Source organism: Ammospiza nelsoni, chromosome 5 (genome assembly GCF_027579445.1).
Source record: "Ammospiza nelsoni isolate bAmmNel1 chromosome 5, bAmmNel1.pri, whole genome shotgun sequence".
In the NCBI taxonomy this organism is placed as follows: domain Eukaryota; kingdom Metazoa; phylum Chordata; class Aves; order Passeriformes; family Passerellidae; genus Ammospiza; species Ammospiza nelsoni.
In genome coordinates, this window is record NC_080637.1 from 46,297,378 (window position 1) to 46,311,801 (window position 14,424).

Consider the following 14,424-nt stretch of genomic DNA (forward strand, 5'->3'; position numbering starts at 1 on the left):
ACATGTACAGAGTTAACTGAAATACTTAATTCCCTTCAAAAACCTGAAACAGCCTTATTAAGTTTCAGAAAGACTTCCACAGAGCTGAGAAAAACATCAATTTTAAAAAGCGTGTTAGAGTTGTTTTCCTTTTTAGTTAGAAATGTAAATATCATGCTTAGCTTTTCAAAAACCATTCAAAATTTAGATTTGCTTTTTCAAACTTTATGTACGAAAAACTGAGCCTTATTTATATAACACCCCAAATATAGGGTTTTTTTTCCCTCTTTTTCCAATGCATAATTTCAAAAATCCCCTTTTCAAATTTAGAAGTTCATACAAAAGCTGTACAGACTTAAATCCCTGAAAGCTAAAGGTTCCTACAATGCCTTACAACACAAAGCTCACTAATATAGCCTAAACTATAAATGTGTGAAGACATGGGTAAATTGTGAGCATAATGAATGCAGTGCTAACCTCAGCAGCAGAAACATGTCACTATATTTTATGCAGTGTTTTCATAATTCTAGCTGGCAGATATTCAGCATTTCAAATGAAGCTAGATTGTTGGAGTCATGTTACATGCTTTCCCGTGCATTCAACACTCAGGCCATGGGAAAGAGCAGATGCTTCTTCTAATAAATAACTCACTGTGACAAAGAATACACTAAAACTGTACATAATGTGCTTTATGCAAATGTTAGTGGTTGTGTTTGGTGATGTAGTGTAATATAATAGTTTTAATAAACAATTATTAGTTTAGCTGAAAAAATACAATTATAAACAAGAAAGCAATTTCCAGTTTAAATATCCTCCTTTTTTTCTATTGTTTTCATGAAACACACTTTAAAAAATTATGTCGTATTTGAATTTGAAGCTGTGGGAAAATACTTCTTTAAAATAAAGGCTATTATATTTTAAAAAAGATAAAATGAGCTTAAACCTAAGCTCCATGGAAACAATACTTCTCTGCAAGATGCTTATGCTCTAATGCCTAGGTTTTAAACATACATGCACAGCTCCAACAGAAGCAGCAAATATGAAAACTAACTCCTTACATTATAAGTGCAGTAACCATGGAAAATGTTAGATACTGAGAAACCTTATACAAAAGTCAGTATTTGACAGCAAATGCAGGTATACAATTAATGCTCTACTCTATGTTAAGCAGACTCACATTTCTCACATTTTATAGCTTAATTTCTGTCAACTACTGTGCCAGTAAATGAAAAATGTATGTGTTGCTGTGAAGGGGAGAGAAGAACTGAATGCACTTAAGTAAATCCTGAAGCAAAACACAACTGCTCTGTGAATAGCAACCTTACAGCTGTAAACTGACTTGATTGGAGAGCAGATAACTTCACTAAAATTATGGGAGAAATCTTCTTTGAAAAGAGAGATTTAACACCAACATGTGTTAATCCATTATCTATTACAAATAACCTACATATTTTTAAAAATATTCTATATCTGCCGCTACATCTTTTTCTGAAGTACTCTGAAAAATTTGCAAAATAGAAACCAATTAATTGATATCACATATAATAAATTTGATAGAAGAGACAAATAAATGTTCGCTACTTCAGGAAAGACAATTTTCCATGTTCAAAAGTTTTTGAGACTGAAGAAAGAAAAATTTTGGTATAAAAGTTATTACTGCAATAGCATAAATTAAGACACTCTTAGAAGAATTCTCTCCTACACATGCTCCCACAGTAAAATAGAAAGAACAAGAAAATATTTTTCAAAATAATGAAGTTACGGAGAGTTTTATTGTGAAAGCGAAAGAACTTCGTTGTGAATCACACTTTTATTTGTTACATAACAGAAAAGTAAAATACAAAATTAACAGAAAAAAGTTTGAGATTGTTCTTTAAAGATCCCAGCAGCATGCAAAGTTTGTAAAAGTTAATACTTCCTAATCAAATAGTACCAAATAAACTTTGCAGATATTTCAGCAATGTGAAAAGTAAGCCTAACAGTAAAAGACAGTTGGAGGGAAGTAAGCTACTGTAAGCTAGAAGAGATGCTTAAAAAGAGTAAAACAAGTTTTTCCATGGCAACAGGGGAAATATGCACATTAGCAGTAACACAAGTTAAGAGGATATTGCCTATATCTCCTACATTCCTAAATAACCCAGTGATTTTCTATTTCATACCATAGTTCAGAACAGTAGTTCTGCTGTTTCCTGGCCAAAAGTGTGCCCAAGCCCACTAACATTCATAACAAGGATTTTTAGTTCTATGGATACAAAAAGGTTGCTGTTCTCTGGATACATTGCTCAGTGCTATCTCCTCATACTGCTTATATTCTTGGCAATTTTCTGAGGGCTGATGTGGCCATGTTGAATTTACATAGGTAAGATGAAAATATAAGGAAAATACATGAACATAATTACTTCATTCATCAGTGAAGGAAAACCATTCCACTAATAAACACGCTACTTCCATATGGCTCTTTAAACAAGAAATCCCACCTTTTTATGTCAAAGCTCTATTGCTTTAATTGTTGCTATGATGATGTCTTAATTCATTGCAAATTCTCAGGTCTAGATATTGTGAAATGGAAATAGAATGTAAAGACTACATAAAATGAAATTAATAAAGATTATAAGGGAACCTAAACCACATTTTCAATAACATTTGAACTTAAAATTTTTTCCATAGTTTCACTGCAAGATTCCAGTTTGGAACAGTGACCACTCTATTTAACAAGAATTAAGGGGTCTTGCTTCAGGTTTGCAGTCACACTAGCTGTAATGAATACTTTTATTACAGGTATTCTCTGTCAATGCTGTTAATTCCTTCAAATACAAACAAATTACTATGTCAGAGTTTCCCAAAACCAAGATGGTAAAAAGTTATCAGAAAAGAACTTTTCCCCTAACGATTCTATTCCTCTAGGTTCTGATTAGCTTCTTTTCTTATATTTCATCAAATAATAACTCATCTTCAAAACAGCAATGTAAATGCTAGAAGTTAAACACTCAAGTAATTTGCAAACTCAAGATCCTTTCAAATTTTCATTATTGAGAAAACAGTGTTGTTAAGTAAAAGAAATTTGCTAATGGAATGCCTGGATGTCACATGAAACCACTTAAAGCCAGACAACAGGAAACTCTTGGCAGTGGGTCTTTATTCCTGGATCAAAAAATGACATTCTAGCCATTAAAAATCCAAACTGTGGAGTGTGAGGAGTTCTTCCTTGATCTTACAGTCCTGATGAGAAATAACTGTCCGTGGGAGAAAGATGTTAAGATTGCTGTCCTTGAAAGGCACCTCAAAAATTGCTCATGAACCTTGCAATAGAACATTATTGCATTCAAAAGAGATTATAAAAAAGATACACTCAGTCTTGTCCACTTCACAAGTGGGTAGAAAGGACTGAAGGAAAGCCTTCTGCTTTGTCAGCTGTGTACTCTAAGTGCCCCGGTGTTTAATTTGCACATAAATTCAGCTCAAAAGCTAGGCATGTGGTCAAAAACATCCCTAAATTCATATCTCATACTGGCTGGCTCACAGTGGCTTCCTGTTCAACAGAAAAGAGCAACCAGTCAAATACCTTCAGAGATGTTGACACTTTCTTAATGATACAAGGAGCAAGAATATCCAGATGGGTTTCTGAAGGAACATTCTGCTGTCAATACTTATTTTTCACAATGCAAAACTACTCGCTCTATAAAACCAGTGAATAAGGGAGGATTTATCACCTGCCTATATACAAACATATTACAACAATTCAGTAAAAAGGCTTTATGTGTATATAGAACTGCTGTCTGTATGTAGTATCTGCTAATCAGAAAAGCTAATTAGGGACAAACCTTTTGGCTTGCTAGTTAGACTGTTGGGCTAAAACACTGTCTGGGAGTTATACACCCAATTTTGCTAAATTCAAAATTAGGTAGCTATAAATAGGACTTAGCATTGCCTAAAGATTTTATTTTCTCTCTTTTTCTTCACTGTATAAAATATTGTGAAACAAAAACTAGGATGTTTTAAAATTATAGCATCTCCAAAAATAATACAGTTGGTGTGATATTGTCAAATTATTAATTTACCTCAATGCCTTCACACTTAGACCTTTTATCTCAAAAAACTGTGAAATGCCTGGTGGACTGTTCGTGTTATACGGAGACATTTATAGCAAGTTTTTTTTAAAAAAAGCTATCTCCACCTTTCACCAAGGGAACACAGCTATTCTCCATACTATCAGGAGCATTACTGTGACTTCTTTTTATTATAGTAGATTTTATGAAACAAAACTGCTTATTGCTTCTGGAAAGTGAATAGAGCATCTGCATTCTACAACAATATATATGATGAACATCCGAGGTACAAAAACATGAAACATGAGATTCCCATTTTCTAGCTGAATTGCCTTTTTAAATGACCTTAAAGTAAAAAGAAGTATTTCGCTATAATTGGCAGATCACATCTTCTATCCAAAGTAAATCCAAAATACCTTTTCATGAAAACATGAGACACTGTAGTCTTATATATTTCCCTTTGATGTCTTAAATAAAGTCTCCCCCAAATTCAGTTTCATTTATTTTTCATCCGGGTCATGAGTTCTTCTCAACTACAGGTTGCTAGTAGTGAAAAAAATCATAACAATCAGTTTGGGATTTTAAGAAACTGTAAGTCTTAGACTAGTTTTGAATTTTGGTGAAAATATAAGGTATCTCTTTATAAAGTTCCATTTGTATGGAAATCCAAGTGGGGTTGAGCACATAAATGCTTATACTTAAGAAATTAATTGAGTCAGGATCTATCCCATTTTTAGACTCAGTATAATAGATACCATCATTAAAGGTTCTCAGTAAAATACAACCACCAGACATGATTTTAAACCCAAGCCATGCATTTCCTTTTGCACAGCAAGAGAGGATTCACAGTTAGATAGTACAAAGTTGTTCTTTTAAAAAGTCCAGCTGCCAGTCAGGTCTTCTCTTCAGAAAGAAATCAGATCAATAAATCTTGCAGGCTTCTCATGGACTCAACTCTACAAAGACATGATTTTCCATACTATGAAAACTGAAGTAAGAAAAACTATCCCTCATGGTCCCAGTATTAGCTTAGTTCTCAGATATATTTTTAACATAATTAAAAACAAACAAAAAAACCCATAGAAAATAGGTTTTTATGCTCAAAAACAGTCCCAAAATGTCAAGTGTCTTTAAACAGCCCTTCACAGAAATACAACCTGACACAAAGCTTGACTGCATGGCTAATCAGTGTAACAAATCCATGTCACAATCACCGTGTCCGGATATCTCCACTCAACTGATATCTTAACTCCAGACACCTCAACACCAGCACGTTTGTGCATAAACTCTTCCTCCTGTTACTACGGTAGGAGTAACAAATACAACGTATCTATGATGGCTTTTCCCCCCAGGAAACATTAATACTGAACAATTAGTAGCCCAATTTGGTCAGAATAACCAGGAAGATCAACATAAATTTTCAGCTTTTAATATACTGTTTAATATTGTTGTTATGAAGCAGTTGAAGTCCAAACATTAGGTTTTTAACATTAAGTTGGAATTTCATGTACAAAACTAATTGCCATGTGCTACTGCTATCTATTCACTGGGCAATTCAAATTGATTTTTTTTCCATTTTCCCATAATTTGAGAAGCAGCACTGAAAGCAAAGGCATTCCATGAAAGTGTGTCTTCTGGTTACCACTAAATTTTAAACAACAAAACAATAAAAGGCAATATAATTATACTATGCAAGATCTTCTCAGATTACCATTGTGACATGTTTCAGCTGGTATGTGACAGTGCTCAACTCAACAGTAATTTCTACATGAATTTGAATACAATTAATATGAATTAAATTTAATCTTGTAAACCACTACAGTCATCAATATTTCAGATTATTTCTGACATACATCAATAGTTCCAGTACATCTTGACACTTCTCTCCTTTCTCTCTCGTCCTGTTTGATTTTGCTGTTTCATGATCATACCAAGAGATAACACATCCCAGCAGTGACCAGATTTACACAGTGCTTGACAGGGATAGCCAAATTTTCAAAACCAGTCTTTTACAAATTGCAGAGGCAATCCTAAGCTTTTAAAGAAATAAACTCATCTGAGGTCTCATAGCCTTATAGAGGATTATAGAACATAGGTGTTAGCAACAATATGAAAGAGATCTCTGGAAGTCATCTTATCCAAACTTGCAGCTGAAGCAGAGCTTAGGAGCTTGACCAGTCAATTCTGAAAATACCCAAGGATAAACAGACTATAACTTCTCTGGTTATACTACACACCTGTGTAATGGTGTGTAGATTACACAACTAGCACAGTAAAAATGCATTTGCAACAAGACACTTGCAAATGGGTGACTCCAAATTTACACTGGAAATTCAGAAGCTACATATGCAATACATACCACATGCAAGAATAAAATGTTCAGCTTCATTCCTTAAAACACAATCAGAAAATGCAGCATAGCACCAAAATAAACCCAAATTTTTTCAATATACTTATTTCCTATCACTGTTCAGCAGGGTATAATCATCACCTGCTGGTTCTTTCTAGGCAGCATACATATTGCACTTTTCAGTAGCTCCTTCACTGTGTGGGTGGTGTGTTCCTGAAATTACTAATAAGACTTAAACTTACTGCAAAAGAGACAACAGTGTAAATCAAGAGTTTGACAGAAATATTTTTATAGGTAGTAGAGCTTTCCATATTATTCTCATTTATGTAAATTTATAATCTAATCTACTAAATCAGGAAGAAAAAAAAATATTTTTCACTGAAGGTTAGAAACTATAAGAAAGTATTACAGATAACATAACATTACTCTGGCTATCCATACTCAGGCATATTTTAGGTCAAAGCTTTCCCTACTTTGTCTATATCATCACTAAAAAAGAGACAGGTTTCCTCCCCTGTAACACAGAAATTAGATAAAGCCACAAGACTTTCTGTTTCTAATTTTGGAGAACTTCAGCACTAAGTAAAATGAGTCAAATCTGCTTCTTTACCCATCTAGTTTGAAATTTGCTTCCACTTAATGTACTGAAAGGTAAAGTTATTAATGGATTGAAAGACCAAGATGAAACATTTTATACTCCATTCATCTCTCACGTATCCTGAACGGACTTTGAAAATGTGAAAATAATTTCAACATAATGATTTTCAATGTCAGGCTTTTTACAGAACAACCTTAACTAACTTCTACAATACAAACAGTATACAAAATCTCTTCCCATTAAAAATTACTATTTAAAATTTACTAAAAGAAGTACACATGGACAAAATAACCTTCTGGAAGCTAGACATGAAATAAATAACCCTACTAACAGATGCATCAAATTCCAAACTTTAAATATTCCCACCATAGCCTGTACTGAGGAAGAAACTATTACATACAATTCTCATCTCCTAAAAATATAGTTAGGAGTCCACTTTTTCTACCCTCCCTCTAATTAAAAAGTCTTTTTGGGGGGAATGTCTCTCTTGCACAGGAGAATCCTTGATAAAGTTGCTGGAGTTCCTACCTCTAGGAGTCCTAGAGTTATATAAGCAGAATGTTGATCAATCTTAAAAGGACATGCCAAGGTCTCCCTGAATTTCATTCCCTCTTAAAAGATGAAAATTGGACACTAAGCTAGAAACACAGCATTTAAATAAGTAAATTTGCCAGATATTTTTGTGAAGAGCCATGCATCCCAGCAACTGGCAACACGAAGATTTATACTTACAGCTTTTGAATCAAAGTTCAATTTTTCCATAGCAACTGCACTGCTCTCCTTACAGACATTTTCATTTTGTAACAGAAGTGTAACAAATGAGGTGTTCCTTGCTGTCATCATGTCAAACACACGGAATCACTGTCAGGATTTTTAAGTTGTACATACAACACAATTCAAGTCAGAGACCAGTCAAGCTGACCCAGCAGCATCTTAAATGGGACAGAGCTAAACCTGCCTTATCTCACAATTATTTTATATCATAATTAGAAAAATATGCTGGCATGACTGTCAAGATTAAGGTGTGTGAACTGCTTGCTTTAAACTGATAATACTGAAGGGATCATATAGAACTCTGCAGCACTCATCTCTTTGACATTGCAGACTGCCCTCTATTTATCTCTGTACATCAGGCCCTTAGCAGAGAAATATTCAAGGTGTGCTATACATGAAAAAGAAAATGGAATTATATACATACATTCAGAGTATGCTGCTCTATTCTCAAGAAAATGTGAATATGTACGTGGATACTGAGCTTTTGCCCTAAACCAAAGATTAACTCCAGAACAAAGCAACAGCCTAAATTAACCTGAAATCATAACCTACAAATGGAATAGACTCTCTGCTAAAATAAGAAGACATGTCTCAATTCCAGTCTCCAAAAATCCAGCTGCATATTCTAAACCCCTGAAATTTTTACAAGGCACAAAGATTTTTCCATAAAGCTCTTCTAGCACTTCAATTTTGAGACTGTAAAAGAGTTGATTGTTCTGGGAACACCTGTATTACTGCTATGCTAGGTCTTCAGTAACACTTTGCGCAGAACATTCTATAATAGCCTTTCTAAAATGACACTTCCCAGCACAGTAGAGACAGCAATAACACACTGCATGCCAGAAGTACCTCCAGACAAGCTTTTCTCCCTAACTGCAAAAAAGAAACCAAGTTTGTCAAGGAGATTACTGCCCTCTCCTTTGGCATACTGAAAACTGTTAGCTCACTAGGTCACAGATGGACATTTTCATAATCTCCCCTAAAACTCAATTTCATGTTATCGTTGTGCCTCTAACTGTGTATATAAAGCAAGAATCAATCTTTATGTTTGTTCACCTTTGATGTGCAAACACACTATATTTATATGATTGTAAAATCTATTTTTAACTAAAGGAGAAGTGTAAAAATGAACTTGAGTCCAAGAGTAATTGACAGAGACTTTTCCCTATTTTGGATCTTTAGGAGAGTACAAATTTTAAGATACCATGTCAAATACCCTTATCTCACTGTTTCTTCATGATGAAGTCAGCACTTTGATATGTTAGTGCACTGACGTAGCAGAAACATATTTTTGTACTTTTACTTAAAAAATGCTATTGCAGACAATATATAATTTGTTAGACCAATTCCAGATACTGTTCTTAATCCAGAAATTTACATATATACTTTGTGTTTTCAATCCCTTAGAACAAGATGTTCTCTGCTGCTTTCTGAAGTAAATGTGAAAGATCCAACAGATTAGCTAACAGCTTGAAAGACTGCATGCACTGATGGCAACAATTTATACAAGCCAGTCACTGGCTTTTAGTCTGGAGGTTTTTCACTACCTTTTTTCCTTTCTCCCATAAAAAGAAATCAACAAAAGACCAAAACTATCTCTGTCATGAATTTTTATGGATAGAAGCAATCTAGAAAGGCAATCTGTCATATCATAAATGAAAGCATAAGAAATATACTCTTTTTTGTATTTATAATTAAAAATCTTATTATTCTCAGAGCAAGAAGGATGAGATATCATAAGTCTGAGATTAAAATTTAAGTACAATGAATAACACTCATTCGGGAATCACTATCTTAAAACTTACATCATAATTGGAATGACTCTCTCTTTATAAATAGGAAAGACATACCAACCAACCAACCACATTTGATAACACATTTCAAATGCATCCTTCAATTTTATAGCACCCTTTATGTATACCTTACCTAAAGAAGAAACAAGGAAAACAAAAGTATTTTCTAAAATTAGAAAAATTATTTCCTAAAATGCATTTTCAGGAAACAAAAATGGCAAGTATGTTCATCATAGCAAGTTTAACAATAATTAAATCACAGGTGATACTTAAATAAGAAAAGTTCCATTTAAGAAACAAATCTTTAAAAATGAGGAATTAGTAACTAGTACTCCGATTGTGAATCAGGATGATTCCGACAATGCCCCACTTTGCCAAATGTCTAAAATGATGGATAGTATGAAGTAGGAAACAGCCTCTGAAAGGGGAAAGGAATATAAAGGCTCCTTATCAAGAGACAGGGCAGTACTCATTGTTATTCAAGCACATGAGCTGCCATATCCTGTTTCCATTGACTGCAGGGAAGGCTTCAGCATTGACTTCAAACAGGTGCAAGTCCCACGAGACTTAAAGGGAATAAAACGTACAGTCACGGTATGAAAGCAACAGTGTATGAAGTGTGGGGAGACAGGATATGGAATTCCAATGTGGTACACAAGAATCTGACAAAGCTATTTAAATGTAGTGCCAAGTAAGGATGCAACTGGATAAACACCAGACATTTCTAAACAGAAATTTGGCAGGTCTTCATTCAATGCTACAAAAAAAAAAGTGCAGGAAAAATGTTACACAAACAAGAGTGCTAATTTATGGTGAGGGGAGAGAACAAGGGAGACCCAGAAGCAGCAATAAACATCATCCTGTTCTGGAGCAATACAATATCACTTGTTCAGGACACAGCTGCTGGAATGCTTTGGTAGATACTGTAGACTGATCTGCTCTGAGAGTTGCTGGGACTTAGACTCAAATATATTACCCATTTCTATTTATTCTCTTCTGTATTATGATGAACATTTGAAAACGTTTGGGAATTTTTTCTTTAACTTACATAATCTTCAAAAAGAAGTCTTAGGCTATATTCTTACATCAGTTGAGTTATGCATGATGTCCTCAATTAATTCTATAAAGAAAGCAGCTGAGATGTCATTATATTAATTAGAAGCTGGTGAAAAATAGAGTACTTATCCCAAAGGAAACTATGTGACTTCAAAATTTCTTTCCAGATGGAAAAGAAAGCTATCCAACACAGCGACTATCTGTCTAAAATAGGGGTAGTAAACACCAGTCTCCATATTAAACTCTTATGAATAATTATTATAGCAGGATGACTGAACCTCAACATTTAATTTTGGAAGCAGCTTTTGACATTAAAATGAAGAGTGAAAGTAGAAATTTAGAAGGGAATCAGGCAAGACTATAAATAACTTTAAGTGTTAAGGCAGAGATTAAGCATCTCTTCCATAGTTACTAAGTTTTATGATGAAAAGGAGATCACATACCTGTGCAAGCATGGGAAATCCGAGGTTCCTGCATCCATTACAAGGTGTGAGTGCCTCCCATAAACCAGAAGGTCCACAAGTATTTTCTGCTGCATCATCATCTTCTTCCTCCCTTGGTAATACACGCATAGAAGAAGGCCTCTGTGCATAAAGAAACAATACTTTCAAATTAAACACAGTGATATATATTGTAAAGAAACTTTTTATCTTATGAACTTAAGAGTGTCCCATTCAGAAATACCAAAAGATAAACTGCTATTTTAATCCAAAGTACCTACTCATCTGTTAAACTATTGTATAAAAATACTTTCTAAGGAAGGTGCACATTAAGCTACCTGCGATTATACTTTAAAATTGAGTGAATATATTAATATACCTACAAAATATTTATTGTTATTATCAAGAAATTGGCAATTTCTACTTCATTTTGCTTTACAATTTGCTGTAATATCATTAAGTTTAGGATATTCCACAAAGAATAAGAACTAACATTTGCCTGGATGGGTCCAAGATTTTGGCAAACAAAAACTACTAAATCAGACAAAGGATGAGGTTTCAGGTTTTGCATTATATTTATCAGTAATAAATGTGTTATCTTATTTTGTAGGCAAAAGATGTATTTAAAGATGACCTGTATTATTTTGCTTTATAGTATGGAAGGGATGAAAAATATCAGGAATAATCACTGACTTATGAACACTGGCTTAACATATTGATCTGAGTGATAAGGGGAAAATGCCAATTTTTACTTAAACCAGAATCCTACTTTTTTATGACAGACAGAAATAGGAACAGAGGTCAGTTCCCATATATTTATGTTATTTTGCTACACAGGACAACCTACTCCAACTGAATTGCAGTGGTAATTTTTACTAATTTTAGGAGAAGGAGGAGGAAAGTTAACCCAGTAATGAATGATTTTTAAAATCTCACGTCAACACAAACTGTTACAAGTAAAAACAAAAATTAATTTTCACACGCTAATTCTAAATTGGTATATGAAATAGCTGTTCTAGCCTTCTTCAAATTTGCTTGAGCAGCCTGCCTGATACTCAGATACTAAATGCTGTGTTTAGGACCACTTCTTTCAGAAGTGGCTGGATCAAAATAGCACTGTTTGAGACAATGGCTGACCACAGCTATCGATCTGATGGTAACATTAACTCTAAAGCCCTGCTATGGGGTCCACATAAAAATCATCTTAAAAACCCCAACACCTAAGTGCAGGTTATTTTAGCCAATAGAATAAAGAAATGCATGGAGTCTGCTGCAAGGAAGGGAATAGAGAAGTGAAAGCCAAGTAGGAAAGAAAAGAAGTAGAGAAACAGCAGCAGCTCAAAAGATGAACACAAGCTGATGGAAACTGTAGAAGCAAAGGCATCGCACAGACAGGCACTAACTCAAATTGTGTGACACCTGAGGATCATTCAACTCTTGAGCTAACTTCTTAACACAAAAGTTGTTGGTATACCACTTATTTAAGCAGGGAAAATGTTTAGAAGTTCTATCTCAACTGATGCATCAAAGATGAGAAACACAATATACCCCACTCCATTATGCTGATTCCCCTCGGTTAGAAAATGGTTGTTCCCTTATTGCAGGCTTCATTAATCTATCCATATCTTGTAAAGTTAGGTGGATTTATTTACTTTTTATTTTAGAAGTCAATTTCTAAAGCATTCTTAGCATGGTATTTCATTAGGTTATTTTGACACTCTAGTAGTACCACAGAATGTGTTGCCATAGCAACCAATATTCTCACACTGATTATTAAAAGCATCGGGTTAATTCTGCAGAGTGTAGGTCGTGAAAGACTATTATTGCTAGGTATTTGCATAGACAAAGGAAGCAGACTAGAGGTCTTTCCCCTCTATTTATGACACCATCTTCCATGGTGGCTGCCCTACACTTGCATTTTAAATCTCAGAATTCCTGTACCAGAGAATAAAGCATTTCTTGCCCCCTGGAGTAAAAAGCAAAGAACTGCAGCAGTGCTCAGCACAGGAAAGCAGGTGACACACATTAGCTGTACCCTTACAAGCCAATGGAAGTGAATGAATACAAAAGTCATACAAAAATGTCAGTGCACCCTGTAAAGGTAAAAAACACACACACAAGTGAGAAATTTTTAACATAACTAAAGGAAGATGAATTACAACAGAGTCACTGAAGGGGGAGCATATGAGTATTTAGCCATTACAGGAACAGAGTGAAAAAGCTCCATGCCAAACAATTATTGAACAGTAAAAACAAAATAGACAAGCAGAATGAGAGTTGTACATTTCCCTTAGATGTATTTTATATAAATAGGCTAAGATAGAGTGCGAATCAGAGGAATTTAATGTCAATGTGAATGAGAGGAAGTGCAAAGTATCTAGTCAGATCTCCTGATCATTAAAAAAGGATCAGTCAATGCCAGAGTTCATTGGACATACTACTGGAACAAACTGGTACTGTCATGCAACTAGACAACACAGCTATGAACATGATACAGACTAATTTACAGACTATTGTAGATCAGGCTGAGCTCTTTTTACACTTGTACTGATTTCTGCCACCAATAAGGCACTAAAAAGGCACCATTCGGAAAAGTCAATTTGGAGGGTGAAGAAACAGTTATTGCCATCACCCTTCTCACCCATCCCCACTTGACAGATGCCCAGTTCCTCCCAGGCAGTGGGAGAGAGATATGTGGGAATTACTGCAGGGAAAGAAAGCTGCATTGGCAAAGAGGAAGGAAGGAGTTAATAACTGCATGAGAGAAAAGGGTCACAAGTGCCCCAAATTTGATAGACTGGGGTTGCAGACCCTGGGAAGAGGGATGCATCTGGAGGAGGCAAACGAGATACAGAAAAATCTACAATCCAATCCCAGAGCTCAGACTGTCACACAAACCCATAAAACTCCAAACCCAGACCACACAGTTTCCTGTTACTGTCTCACAGCCTTCATTCCTTTCCCAGAACTCCCTAATTTTTCTGTTCTGTTGTATAATTTAATTTTACCTCCTTAGAGGTCCTTTGAACATGAAAATCTAATTCTGTGTGTGCTACTGGAAAACCTTGATATAGCCCTGTAGGGAGAGTTTTATAAAACTAAAGTTATTTATGCCCACTTCTCAGAAAATAAATAGAGTAGAAGATATTTCTGTCAACTAAAGAAAAACAGCCACCATTTAGAACCTCTTATTTATGCCTGTTTGGAGTTAAAACAACCCAAACAAATGTAGTTAAAAATTCCATCTAAATCACAGCTACTCAATTAATTGAATTAGACATTATGAAATGGCAAAGCCAATATTAACTGCAGTACTAATCTTCAGTAAGGGAACTTCTGTCTAAGTTAGAAGAGACAAGCATAAGCAACATATATCCTCAACAGAACA

General features: G+C 34.7%; 1 protein-coding gene across 1 annotated transcript in view; it reads right to left on the reverse strand.

Annotated features, from left to right (window-relative positions):
- Positions 1-14,424, reverse strand: part of ANKS1B (ankyrin repeat and sterile alpha motif domain containing 1B) — a 407,322-nt gene that overhangs the window by 296,571 nt on the left and 96,327 nt on the right. The window contains exon 9 of the mRNA XM_059471865.1: positions 11,040-11,180. Within this exon, the coding sequence (XP_059327848.1) occupies positions 11,040-11,180 (141 nt within the window). The remainder of the gene's footprint in view (positions 1-11,039; positions 11,181-14,424) is intronic.